The sequence below is a fragment of the Mus caroli genome, unplaced genomic scaffold, assembly GCF_978045245.1.
Source record: "Mus caroli unplaced genomic scaffold, Mus_caroli_1 scaffold_2, whole genome shotgun sequence".
NCBI classification, from domain to species: domain Eukaryota; kingdom Metazoa; phylum Chordata; class Mammalia; order Rodentia; family Muridae; genus Mus; species Mus caroli.
The window spans coordinates 61396966-61411323 of record NW_028227257.1 but is presented as its reverse complement, the minus strand read 5'-3'; the positions used below and the strand labels follow the sequence as shown (position 1 = coordinate 61411323).

At 48.9% G+C, this 14358-nt stretch overlaps 1 protein-coding gene and 1 pseudogene across 1 annotated transcript; both read left to right on the top strand.

Annotated features, from left to right (window-relative positions):
• Positions 1-712: 712 nt before the first annotated feature.
• Chst14 (carbohydrate sulfotransferase 14) lies at positions 713-2776 on the top strand. Its single transcript, XM_021155920.2, has one exon. The coding sequence runs from the start codon at positions 836-838 to the stop codon at positions 1964-1966; it is 1131 nt and encodes a 376-aa protein (XP_021011579.1). The 5' UTR covers positions 713-835; the 3' UTR covers positions 1967-2776.
• Positions 2777-7793: 5017 nt separating this feature from the next.
• On the top strand, positions 7794-8270 carry LOC110306933 (coiled-coil domain-containing protein 167 pseudogene; annotated as a pseudogene).
• Positions 8271-14358: the final 6088 nt, after the last annotated feature.

Genomic DNA, 14358 nt, shown 5'->3' with positions numbered 1-14358 from the left:
CCACCCAGTCCTCTCATCATCCTCTGGGCATAACCCGTCCTAAAGTCAATTCTTCGTCCTCCCATCTTGGCTTTCTGTGGTTGCTGCGTTGTACTTGTAGGTTGTCCTGAAGTATATATTGGCCATACGTGGTCCCGAGGTAGCCTCTGACCAGAGTGACCCAGTTAGCCTACTGCTTCAGACTTGGCAGGGGAGATTCCTTTTACAAACAGATCAGCATTGCTCAGTAGATAAGCACTAGTCCCTAGGAATTACTAAAGCAAAATGTCACCATGGAGACATTAGCCAGAGCTTGACAGAGTGGCCCTGCCCTGGGCTGGGACCGGTACAAGCGGCTAAGGACCATGCTTCCAGTCAGGACAGATCTCCTTTATGTCTAGACCGACTGAGTGGTGGGTTGTCCTGCATTCAGGTCACAGCTGGAGGGACAGCGGTTCCAGAGCAGTTTAAAGCAGGATGGAGGGTGCAAATCTTAAATCGAGCACCAAGAGGACACATGTTAAAGAGACACGGGATCTCAGTAGCTCCTGCTTTCCAGGAGTGGCCCAGGCTCATGAGTCCTCTCCCGGGCTAGGGTCCGCCTGCGGCCTCCCGCAACCAGCTCCTAGGACTCGGGCACCCGCCCCTCTCCCCGCCCCACAACGTGGGCCCGCCCTCGCGCCTGTATCTGGGAGGGGCGGGGAGAGGAGAGCGGCCGGGCGGGACATCCGGCCCTGGTCCCTGCCTGCACCCCGGGAGCCGGCCACCCACTATCCCTCCCCTCCCAAGACCTCCAGCTCCTGCTGCAGTCACCTCCCCTGCAGCCTCGAGGTCGGCGAGGTCTGGCCGCAGCACCATGTTTCCCCGCCCTCTGACCCCACTGGCTGCCCCGAAAAGCGCGGAGACCCTGGGCCGCACGCCGAGGCGGGCCCCATTGGGCCGGGCCCGTGCTGGGCTCGGGGGGCCGCCCTTGCTGCTGCCGTCCATGCTGATGTTCGCAGTAATCGTGGCCTCCAGCGGACTGCTGCTCATGATCGAGCGAGGCATCCTGTCGGAGATGAAACCCCTTCCCCTGCACCCTCCCAGCCACAAAGGCGCGGCCTGGAGCGGGACAGATCCTAAGCCTAGAGGCCTATCCTTGGATGCTGGGGACTCGGATTTGCAAGTGAGGGAGGACATCCGAAACCGGACCTTGAGGGCCGTGTGCGGACAACCAGGCATGCCCCGGGACCCCTGGGACTTGCCGGTGGGACAGCGGCGCACCCTGCTGCGCCACATCCTCGTAAGTGACCGCTACCGCTTCCTCTACTGCTACGTCCCCAAAGTGGCCTGCTCTAACTGGAAACGTGTGCTGAAGGTGCTGGCGGGAGTCCTGAACAACGTGGATGTCCGCCTCAAGATGGACCACCGCAGTGACTTGGTGTTTCTGGCAGACCTGCGACCTGAGGAGATTCGCTACCGTCTGCAGCACTACTTCAAGTTCCTGTTTGTGCGAGACCCCTTGGAACGCCTCCTGTCTGCTTACCGTAACAAGTTTGGAGAGATCCGAGAGTACCAGCAGCGCTATGGGGCCGAAATTGTCAGGCGCTACAGGGCTGGAGCTGGCCCCAGCCCTGCGGGGGACGATGTCACCTTCCCAGAGTTCCTGAGATATCTGGTGGATGAGGATCCTGAACATATGAATGAGCATTGGATGCCTGTGTACCACCTGTGCCAACCATGTGCTGTGCACTATGACTTCGTGGGTTCCTATGAGAGGCTGGAGGCTGATGCCAACCAGGTGCTGGAGTGGGTGCGGGCCCCACCCCATGTCCGGTTCCCAGCTCGCCAGGCCTGGTACCGGCCAGCCAGCCCAGAAAGTCTGCATTACCACTTGTGCAATGTTCCACGGGCCCTGCTTCAAGATGTGCTTCCTAAGTATATCCTGGACTTCTCCCTCTTTGCTTACCCACTGCCCAATGTCACCAAGGAAGCCTGTCACCAGTGACAGTAGGCCAGCACCTTTTGGAGTTTGGGTTTAATGATATCAGCTTTGGGATGTCTTTCAGAGAAACTCCTGGCTCTGGGTGGCTTCCTGGTTTCTCTAGGTGTCTCCATATCTCAGTGGTAAGGACTGTCCTTGGAGGTCCTTGTCCACAGTGGCTCAGAGGACAGAGCTACAAAGGAGGCCTGCTGCTTTCACTGGTGAACTGCCTCTCTTAGGGGCCTGTGGTATCCTTGTCTGCAGGGCACCAGTGGTTGGTTATTAAAGCCATATGTTTAATCGAAAGACTGACTGCAAGCCCCTGGCTGCTGCGTCTATGCAGTCCACCTGGTCTGTTGTAATTTAACCTGTGGCCAAATCCCAAATATGACACTAGCCAAGCACATGATCATGCCTAAGACCAATGGCTGTGACCCACCCATTCACCCATCCCATGGAACTCAGGACTGGAGTGAGCTGTGGTGCCTTAGAAATGAAATGTGTGCAATTCTACTCCAGACTTTTACATTTCCTCCTCTTGCTAGGTCTGAATCATTTTTCTAAGGAAAGAGAAATGGAAGTGGGGCCCTTACCTCGAAGCTCTAAAGCCCAGCCCCTCAAGCATCCAAAGACGCCTGCCTGTGCCTGACCTCTTCCTAGGGCTCCTGGAGCATCTTCAATAAGCCTCCCTTCCCTACAAACCTTTGGAGACTATGTGAGACTGTGTATGGCCCATATATCTCTGGCTGTCACTTATCTAATGCATTTATTTAAAATGTGTATATTTTGATAGGATCCTTGTAAGGGCTGACTTTTAATAAAGCTTTTTCATATACAAAATGAGCAACTCTGTAATTCCCCACAGTTCCCACTGGTGCTGGGAGACTCATAGATGCTCGTTTTCCCAGGTGAAAAGAGAAAGCTTGCAATAAGACAATGTAACTAAACCTGCTTAAACAGGTCCAGTGGCCCCTGTCACACCATGAAGTCCTTTGGGGCTTCTAATATGCTCACAGACTCAGTTTCTAGGATGCCATTTAAAAGGCAAGGCCTGTCAAGAATGGCACCAGCCAGGGGAAGAGAGTGTACACACCTTTAATCCAAGACAGTCTCTGTGCGTTTGAGGCCAGCCTGGTATATACATGGAGTTCCAGACCAGAGGGATACACAATGTGGCATCAGGTACATAGCACACCTACGTGGATTAGTCCTTAAAGGGAATGAGGGCTGGAGAGGTGGCTTACTGTTAAGTTCAGAAGGACCTGAGTTCAATTTCCACCACTTCAAGTGGCTCACAGCTGCCCGTAATTCTAGCTCCAGGGAATCTCGTGGCTCTGACCTCTGTGGGTACCCATACACATGTGGTATACACTCGCACAGATGTGCACATTTACACATGATTAAAAGAAGAGTAGTGCTCACGGGGATGGATAGGAGGCATGAGCTCGGCCGTATCTTAGATTAGGCAGGAACAGGCTGATTTTTTTCTTGGTTTGGTTTGGTTTGGGGGAGGGGGGTTGGTTGGTTTGGTTTGGTTTGGTTTTTGAGATAGAGTCCTGACTCTGTGTAGCCTTCACTGTCCTAGAATGTGATATGTACACCAGGCTGGCCTCAAACTCAGAGATCCACCTACCTCTGTCTCCCGAGAGCTGAGATTAAGGGCATGAACCACCATGCCTGACTAATTTTTTTAAAGGTAAGGTGGCCTCACTGTATTTCCTGAGATGTGGTGGGGAGGTCTTACTATATGTAGGCGAGACTTAAACGTACAATTCAACTGCCTTAGCCTCTGGAATTATAGGCGCCTACCATTGTGCCAGCTTAATCGAGGAGAACACCAGCCCCCACCCACCCACCCACCCCAGGCCAGTATTTTCAAACAACAACAAAAAAGGGATTGCTTTGTGAGCAAGGGGAGAATTGAGAATTACAAAAAGAGACTGTCAACAAGTCCCATGAGCCTCAAGGACTTCAGGAGTCCTCCATTCTTAGCCCACCCCTTGCTCTTTGTTTCTTACCTAGGGCTTACAGCAATTCCAAACCTGTATCAGCCAATGGTGCCCTCGAAGGTGCCACTAGTGCAGAGGCAACCTAGGAAGCCCTGAGAACGTGAGGCCCAGCTGTTGGCTGTGCTCTGTTCCACTTAATACTGAAGAGTTCAGTTCCCCAATGTGGCATCTTGTCTTTCAGAGGTGGGAATCAGCTCAGAGAGGGTGAGTAGCCATCCAAGGAGTCCACCCCAGACATACATGCCTCTCAAGTAGGAGGGAAAAAGAAAAGGACAGACACACAGACAGATGGGCCAGCTGATCACACTGGGGATCGAGAAGGTTTGTGAAAAGTGGGAGTAGACAGAATCAAGGATGAGAAAGCAGGACTTACTGAAGGGCCCGTGGGCAGAGGCCTTTTGCAAAATTTCTCCACTCTTCTATTTGGAAAGCATTGAACCCAGCCTAACTGGTTGGCCCGGAACACTGCTCCAAAGGGGAAAGGGAGGGGCAAAAGAGGTCCTTGATTAGCGCCTTGGTTCATGTCCACCTGGCAGAAAAGGGGTGCTGGGCCACAGAGCATCCTGCTGGCCAGAGGTGGACAGCTGTGATGTAGGGGAAATGAAGGGACAAGCATAGAGAGCAACAAGGCAAAGGCACTGCCGGGCCTTTTTGGCTTAAGTTTTCTTTCCAGGAAATGAACTTTTGAAAAAGGTCCACAGGAAACGACAGAAGATTGTGGGGCCCAGCTGATTCTAGTGGGAACTGACTTTCCCTCCATGTCCAGGTCAGAGTGGGGGTGCTGCGAGCTCTGGATCACCAGGAGAAGGGACCTCTCAGGACTGGACTCCAAAGCTCCGTCTTCTGAGAATTCCTGCTTTTCCCTGGGTCCGCTGTGACTCCCACTCAGAGTAGAACCCTCTGCTCTAGGCTGGCCCCCAGGAGAACAAGGGCCCCTTTAAAAGTAGCTCTCCCTAGGACAACTCAAGTCCTCCGACACAGAGGGAAGGGATTAGCGTTGTTTAACTCCTGTGACAGTTGGGGGCCAAGGGCAGAGGAAAGGGGAAAGGCCCCATGGGGTCTGGTTCTCTGAGTCTGGACTCTGACTCCATTTCGAAGCTCCCATGCTTGTTTCTCTGCCTGTCTGAGGCAGCTGTACAGAAACTCCCCTCCCTGCAGGAGGCCACACAATTCAGGACCCCGTGGGAAGCCATAATAAGGGCAGAAGAGCTGCCTACTCACCTCTCTGGGAGAACGCAGAACCCTCGCCGGCTTCTCCTAGGGGATCCAATCACCAGAGAGGCCAGACTCCCAAGCCCACTCCTAGAATGGACCCAGAGCCTTTCTTTCTCAAACCAGCTTCTACCTGACCTGCTTTTCAGATTCTAAAAACAGTGGTAAGTAACAATGGCTGCTCTAAGTCGTGAGAGCCTGACTAGTGTGTTATACGTATCCTTTGCCATCCTTGCAACCCAGTACAGTAAGAAAAAAACCCGTTTCTATGCTAGAGAGGATGAGGTCAAGCCCAAGGATTAAAACCTAGCTCTGTTCAGTGTCTGCCTCCTGAGAGTGAGTCTGTGAGCACTGTAGGCGACCCAGTCCATTGTGTGCTGTGAGCATGTGCTCAGTTGTTTTTGCCTGAGTTTTTGTGACTCTTTCCAGTCTTCTAAGACTGTACAATTGATTCTATCCATGGGCTTCTCCAAATCTGACAAAGTTCCCCAGGCTTGCCCACCCTAAAGGTCAACTTTCTGGTTGCTGCTAGCCCCAGACCATGAATGCAATCTGTTCAGATTTTTCAAGTGGTTGTGAATATAGAATTTGATGTGCCAGACAGTGATGACGCACGCCTTTAATTCCAGCATTAGGGAGGCAGAGGCAGATGTTCTAGGCCAGCTTGGTCTACAGAGTGACTTCCAGGATAGCCAGGGCTACACAGAGAAGCCCTATCTCAAAAAAACAAAAACAAAACAAAACAAACAAACAAAAAAAAAATAAAAAAGAATTTGATGTGCAAGAAATTAGAAATTTATGGGAAATACTTAGACATTGTTGGTAAGCCTGCACTCCCAGTACTTGGGAGATTGAGACAGAGGATCTCTTAAGATCTGGGTTTAAAAAGAAAGGGAGGGAGGGAGGGAAGGAGGGAGGGAGGAAGGGAGGGAGGGAGAGAAACAAAGGAAACCTTGTAGGGCATGGTAGCTCATATCTTTGATTTTGAACCAGGCTGATGTATATACAGCCAGGTAAGGAACAGGGAGTCAGGAAGAGCCTACACCTGTGAAATGAAAAGCCAGAAAGAATCCTGAATCTACTATGTCTGTTTATGACAGAACTGTAAGGGAAATCCCACCAGAAGGTAATCCCTATGGGGTAGTGTTGGTACTCCACCTTGCCGGCAGCAGGCAGCAAATGTGAGCATTGAGGCACATGGAGAGGTGCCAAGAGCGGTGGGTAGGGGTGCTCTTCAGCCAGCTGCATTTTCCCAGCAAGCCATCTTAAAGAGAGATGCTAATATTCTAGTCATGTGATCCCATGGCTGCCACACAGAACCAATGTGCCACTTTGACTTTGACCTACTGTCTCTTTGGGTTCTGTTGACATCATTTTGTTTAGCAGTGCTGGGTGTTGACCCAAGGTCTTGCTTATGCTAGGCAGCCACTCTACCAGTGAGCTGCATCCCAAGCCTTTGCAGCCTTTGCTTTGTAAATATTTAATTCCGTTAAGGAGAGAGAGAGAGAGAGAGAGAGAGAGAGAGAGAGAGAGAGAGAGAGAGAGAACACTTTGTGTGTGTGAATGTGGGTCTATGCTGCCATAACAAGATGTGGCAGTGGGAGGATGCTCCTGGCCTTTCACCTTGTTGCAACAGGGTTCCTTGTTGCTGTATGCCAGGCCAGCTGGCCTTTAAGCTTCTAGAAATTCTCCTGTTTCCCACCTCCCATCTCATTGGAGGTGCACAAAACTACTGTGCTCAGCTGTAGATGGACAGATGGGATTCAGACTCAGGGCTTGAAGCTTTTACCCTTATCTGTTCCAAATTTTATTTTTAAAAATATTGCATTTGTATGTATGTGTGTGTGTGTCCACATATATGTATGTGCACATGTGTGCTGGCCCCCAAGAAGACCAGAAGAGGGTATTGCATTCAGTTGAAGCTGGAGTTATAGGCAGTTGTAAACCACCTGAGATGGTTACTGTGGAGAGAACTTAGGTCCTCTGCAAGAGCAGAACGTGCTCTTATCCACCTCACCACCATTCCAGCCCCCTGTCTCCTGTCTTATAGCTGGCCTCTGTCATTGCCCTTCACGTGGGCACGGGAGGCTATGCACAGTCAGCACGCACAGACTTGTCTTTTCAGGGCATCCCTTCTGCAGATTACCCAGCTGAGGAAGGTTTCCGCTATCCGGACTGTGTCTTTATCATTAGTGTTCAATATCTCTGGTGGCTTCCACACTCCCAGCTCCTCCAACACACAACAGCTGGAGTGAGAGGGGCAGAATCAGCTAGCAAGGGTAACAGAGAGTTCAGATGCTGGTGTTGTCTACTAAACAGGGCTCCCTCCAAATATGATCTTCCAGCGAGACTTGAACTCCAAGGCAATGTGAAAAGAAAGGAAGGGTCGCCAGGCGTGGTGATGCACGCCTTTAATTCCAGCACTTGGGAGGCAGAGGCAGGCGGATTTCTGAGTTCGAAGCCAGCCTGGTCTACAAAGTGAGTTCCAGGACAACCAGGGCTACACAGAAAAACCCTGCCTCGAAAAACAAACAAAACAAACAAACAAACAAACAAAAAAGAAAGGAAGGGTCCCCAAAGACAGCATCCAGAGATTCACACATATATGAAAATGTATATTCTCGGGTTCAGCGCGGAAAAAGACAGCAAGCAATATGACTAAAAAGAAGCGGGAGAATCTTGGTGTCGCTCAGGAGATTGACGGGCTAGAGGAAAAGCTGTCCCAGTGTCGGAAGGACCTGGAGGCCGTGACCTCCCAGCTTTACAGGGCAGAGCTCAGTCCTGAGGACAGGAGGTCTCTGGAGAAGGAGAAAAACACCCTCATGAACAAAGCCTCCAAGTATGAGAAGGAGTTAAAGCTGCTTCGGCATGAGAACCGGAAGAACACGCTCCTCTCCGTGGCCATCTTCACTGTCTTCGCCCTGCTCTATGCTTACTGGAGTAAGCTTACTGAGTCAGCCATCTCCAGCCACGCAGGTTCCCTCCCACTCCCCATCCAGAGACCAAGCTCACACGGAGGTGGGGACCTACCTGTCCCCTGTGGTTGCCCCACCCCCACCCCCAGCAGCTAGAGGGGCATGGTACTGCTTCCTTCTGCTTAGTAGAGGGGCAATAAAGAGCCGCAGGCTCTGCTGTCTGGTTAAAAAAAAAAAAAAAAAGAAAATGTATATTCTCTTATATTCTCTCTCTCTCTCTCTCTCTCTCTCTCTGTCTCTGTCTCTGTCTCTCTCTTTCTCTTTCTCTCTCTCTCTGACAGAGTTTTCTTTGTGTAGAACTAGCTCTCTAGACCAGGCTGGCCTCAAACTCACAGAGACCCACTTGCCTCTACCTCCTGAGCGCCACCACCACCACCAGGCTGAAAGCCTGTTCTCCCCAGTTCTTCAGCTCTTTTCTGCCTAATCCAACAGAAAAGTTCCCACTAAAGCAAAGAGCATCATAGTTGGAGGGAGGGGCATAAGGAAGACCTGGGCCAAGCCAGGACACCCAGTAGTGTCCTATAACCTTCCAGAAGGAAAGCTATGGTGGTTTTAGCTTTGAGATATGGGACTCTGTGTCCCCAGACCTGTTAGGTCACTGCTTCACTGCCAACTTGCAGATGGAGGGAACTGTACAACAGCTGGGAACAGGAACATACACAGGACATTCACCTAACTACTGCTCCTCCCAGCCCTTGAGTGATTGGCTGTCCCTGTGACCACTGCTAGAGTATTAAAGGCAATAGACTATTGCTATCTCTGCTTTTGGTTTGGGTTAGGTTTTTTTTTTTTTTTTTTTGGTCTGTTTTTGAGGCAAGGTCTCACTCTGTACCTCAGGCTGTCCTGGAACCTACTATCTAGTCCAGACTAGATTCCAACTCACAGGGGTCCTCCTGCCTCAGCAGTCCATGTGCTGGGATACAGATGTAAGTCACCACACCCCATGAAGAGGCAACAGAGCCTTGACAAGCCTGTGTACATTTTAGGGACTGGAGGGCTGGCCCAGCAGTTAAACTTGCATACTGCTTTCCCAGAGGATTCAGATTCTCTTCCCAGCATCCACCCATGTTACATGGCTCATAACTGCCTGTCACCCCAGCTCCAGGGGCATCTGAGGCCTCTGGTCTCTTTAGGCACATGAACTCATGGGCACATACACACAAACACATACATATATACATAATTCAAAATAATAAAAATACATCTTTAAGCCAGGTATAATCAGGAGGCAGAGGCCAGTGAGTTGGAGGTGAACCTGTTCTATATAGTGAGTTCTAACACAGCCAGGGCTATGTAGAGAGACCCTACCTCAACAAACAAAACAAAACAAAACAAAACAAAACAAAACAAAACAAAACAAAACAAAAAACTTTAAAAACAGAAAAGTCCAAGCACTGGCCAAGGACCCTAAAATTCTGGCAGTTGGGAAGCTGAGGTAGGAAAAAAAAATCACGAGTTTGAGGCCTGCCTCTCCAGCTACCAGAGTGGAAGTTTCCAGTAATAAAAAAGAAATTTTCTGACAAGAAGGAAAGGAGAAAAGAAGAAGGGAGGAGAGAGGAGCAGAGAAGAAAGGAGGGACAGCCTGGTGCAATGATGTCATTCAGACAGGAAAGCCAGCCCCTACCAACTTTTGAGAAGGAACCTTTGATAGTTGCTCACAGAAACTGCCCTCAACCCAGGCGTCTACAAGTGGGTTTAAGTGACTAACTGAGGGATGTGGAGAATGAAAGCCATGAAATGGAAACAAAGAAGGATGAAGAGTCCTAGTGCAGGCCAGAGGCTAACCCTCTCTGAAGCCTTCTGACCATATAGCCCCTTCTTCCTCTGATATCGATGGTTCTAGCACAAACACACCACACACTTTTAACCCACCTTGTTATTTGTCCGGTCCTGCCCAAGCAAGAGCCTTATGTCCCTTTGTATTTGGTAAATACTAATTGCTCAATAAGGACTGACCAGATAGAAGACCAGGTGATTGGGTAGGTGGTAGATACATAGGTGATAGATAGATAGATAGATGATAGATAGATAGATAGATGATAGATAATAGAATAGGTAGGATGCGAGTGTGTTTGTTTGTATGTGTTTATGTGAATATAGGTGTGTGTGTGTTCATGTGCTCACACGAACACTTGCAAATATCTAAATGGATGGATGGATGGCAGACTGCAAGGGGAATACAGGAAGAGAACCTGTGCAAGAGAAGAAATCAGGAATCACTATAGAATCTGGCATTTGGCACATTGACTTAAAAGGAAATGAAAGCCAGGAGGTGGTGGAGGTGTTTCACTAAGAAAGCAAGAGGGGCTTCTCTGTGACTGATGGTGGTTTTGGAGGGAGTCTCACGGGTACTGAAGGTCACGAAATGAGCAAATTCCTGTGTTCCAACCCAGGTGTTGTCACAAGTTCTCTGATCTCAGTCTCCTCACGTATCACTTTGACTAACTTCTTTGGGCTTGCTGACCACACTGGGGGAGGGGTGCAGAGTTTTGCACAGCATCAAGCTCTGCTCACCTGAAGGATAGAGAGCAGGGCTGAGAGAGCCCAGGAGTTAGAAGTCCTGGATCCAGATTCCTTCATCTATTGCTCTGGAGACACTCCCAAAGCCATTAAGTCTTTTCAGAGCCTATTTCCCTGCAAGTGAAATAAACAATATCACCACTATCACAAAGAGTTGCTGGAAGTGAAGAAACAACAGTTAAGAAGGCTTCTAGCTCGTCCAGAGGACTCAAGCTTGGTCCCAGTACTCACATTGGATGTCTCATAATCACCTGTAACTCCAGCTCCAGTTCCATGTGATTCAACATTGTGGGCAATTGTACACAACCCCCCACACACAATCATAATCACCTGTAACTCATAATCACCTGTAACTCCAGCTCCAGTTCCATGTGATTCAACATTGTGGGCAATTGTACACAACCCCCCACACACAAGAAAGAAAGAAAGAAAGAAAGAAAGAAAGAAAGAAAGAAAGAAAGAAAGAAAGAAAGAAAGAAAGAGAGAGAGAGAGAGAGAGAGAGAGAGAGAAAGAAAGAAAGAAAGAAAGAAAGAGAGAGAGAGAGAAAAGGGAGGGAGGGAAAGAAGGGAGGAAGGAAGGAAGGAAGGAAGGAAGGAAGGAAGGAATAAACTATAAATATTTTCTTTTTAGAAAGTTATAAGGTATCAGATGTGTCGCTGAAGTCTGCAGATAAGGACTTAATCAGCACTGTAGTGAGCAGCTGGCACCCAGTGGTGACACTGACCCTGTTCTCACTCAGGGCGCTGCCTCCAGTGAATCTAAGAATGGAGAGAATCCTTTCCACCCCTGACATCACAGAGGGAACATCTAAAGGCCAGGCTGGTGTTACTTGGTTGATGACCTGGGCTACCTCTTCCTCCCACAGTGTGGGAAGCATGAGGCTACTCCCTCCCATGGTGGAAGGATATTCTGTGTGTCTGGCAATGCTGTTCATACCCTTGGGGAGGCTGGGCAGAGGAAGGGAGGCCCCTGTTTCTCAGGTCCATGCCAGAAACAACAACAACAACTTCTTCTTCTTTTCTTCTTCTTCTTCTTCTTCTTCTTCTTCTTCTTCTTCTTCTTCTTCTTCTTCTTCTTCTTCTTCTTCTTCTTCTTCTTCTCCTCCTCCTCCTCCTCCTCCTCCTCCTTCTTCTTCTTCTTCTCCTCCTCCTCCTCCTTTTCTCCTCCTCCTCCTTCTCCTCCTTTTCTCCTCCTCCTCCTTCTCCTTCTCCTCCTACTCCTTCCTCTTCTTCTTCCTCTTCCTCCTCCTCCTCCTCTTCTCAGCAGCATCATTTCTTTGCCTAGCTCATCCTTATGCAAGTATAAAAATCAACTCACGCAATGGGAGCTGATTTATTCTGATGGCTCTCTGTGCCAAGCCTTGAGCTTTCCTTTATTTTTTTTATTTTGAAAATGTTCAAACCTACATAAAAGCTATAAAAATAGTACAATGAGCACCCATGACCTAGATTCTCCAGTTAACATTTGGGCACTTTTGTTTTCACTCCTTGGATATGTATGTTTTGTTAAGCCATTTCAGAATAGGTTGGACTCTGATCCTTCAGCCCCCCAAACTCCAGCGTATCCCCCCAACCATGAAAAGGACATTTTGCTGTGCAACTCACTACTGTCATTAAAGTTAAGACATTGTACCCAATACAACAGTACTGTATAAGTCCACGTATACGTTTCCCAATTGTCTAAAAATTGACCATTACAACTTTTTTTAAAAATCCAGTAAATCAAGGATCTATGCTATATTTATAGCATAGCATTGACATGGCTTCTTAGTCTTCTTTACTTTTTAAAAAAATTTTGTTGATTTCGTTGTTATTTTTTAAGACAGGGTTTCTCTGTATAGTTCTGGAACTTGCTCTGAAGACCAGGCTGGCCTCAAGCTCAGAGATATGAGATATGTTTGCCTCTGCCTCCCGAGTGCTGGGTCTAAAGGTGTGCACCACCATCACCTGGCTTATTTCAACTTTTCTTTATTATATTTTACTTAATTTTTTGCGTCTATGTGAGAGTGCACATGTCTGCTACATTGAGTGTGGAAGTCAGAGGACGACTTTCTGGAGCATTCTGAGGATGGGACTTACATTGTTAGGCTTGGTGGCTGCCTTTACCCATTAAACTCCCTCCCTCTCCCTCTCCATCTCTCTCTCTTCCTCTTTCTCTCCCTCCCTCCCTGTCTCTCCCTCTCTCTCTCTTTCCCTCTCTCTCTCCCTCCTCTCTCTCTCACCTTCTCCCTCTCTCCCCCTCTCTCTCCCTCTCCTTCTCCCCCCACTCCCATTGTATTTTATGTGCCTGAGTGCTTTGCTCACACGTGTCTCTGTGTACCACATGCATGTCTGACGCCCTTGGAGGTTAGAAGAGGGTGTTAGATTTCCTGGAACTGGAATTACAGATGGTTATGAGATGCCATGTAAGTTCTGGGAATTGAACCTGGGTCCTCTGGTTAAGAGTCGTCTCTCCAGCCCTTAGTTTCTTTGAAACAGCTTCTTATTATATAGTCCAGGCTGGCCTTAAACCTACAGCAATCCTTGGACCTCATTTCCCCTAGTACTGTGGTTATCACTCCCAGCACAAGGGCTTGAGGTGGGGGAGAGCACACACATGCACACAGGTATATGGAAGTGTATGTGCATGTTATGTGAATTATGAGTGTGGAGGCCAGAGGTCAACTGTGTGTGTCATCCTTCATTTCTGTTCACCTTAGTTTTGGAGACAAGGCTTTCTCACTGAACCTGGAGCTAGATGATTCAACTAGCCTTTCTGGTGAGGGAGCCACAGGGATCCTCTGTTCCAGGACTATGGTTACACACACAGCTTGCAGTACCCAGCTTTCCTCTGTGCTAGAGATGAAGCTCCGGTCCTCATGCTCATGTGAATTCAGGACGAGACCATCTCTGCAACCCAAGATGGTTTTTAACAGCGTCTTTTAGTACTTTGGCTGTGACAGAAAAGCATATTTTTGTTTGTTTGGTTGTTTGGTTGTTTAGTTGTTTGGTTTTTCAAGACAGGGTTTCTCTGTGTAGCCCTGGCTGTCCTGAAACAAACTCACTCTGTAGACCAGGCTGGCCTCAAACTCAGAAATCTACCTGCCTCTGCCTTCCAAGTGCCGGGATTAAAGGCGTGTACCACCACTGCCCAGAGAAAAGCATATTTTTAAAAGTGCATTTTTAAAATTTATTTTGCATGTATGCATTGCCACAGGCATATGGAGGTCAGAAGACAACTTGCAGGAGCCACGTGGTTAAGAGAAGGAAACTCAGGTCATCAGGTTTGGTGATAAGTGCCTTCTCCTGCTGAGACACCACAGGTTTTGACAGGTCCTACCTGGCGTGCTGGAGGAGGAGACATCTCCAACCTACTCTGTGGCCTCCATGGCAGCCTGCCTTGACTCTTTTAGGCCACTTTAGAAATGCAGTGTCTCCTTTCCACCCCCTTTCTAGACCTGCAAGGAAAGTGATGCATTATATCACATGCTGCATGATGCTAAGGGGGTAGCAATTCTCTGGGTACAGTCATCACTGAATTCTGTCCTGTTGCTTAGCAACTCCAGGACATTTCAGCCCTTTCCAGTCACAGGGTGGGTGGAGGGGGTGACGGTATGAGTGGCTAGGTCCTCCTTGCTCTGGAGGGTCTCCACAGGGCCAGCAATCTAACAAACGGGGAGGTTCTTGCATTAAGGGGAGTTCTCCTCCTCCTCACAAGGGG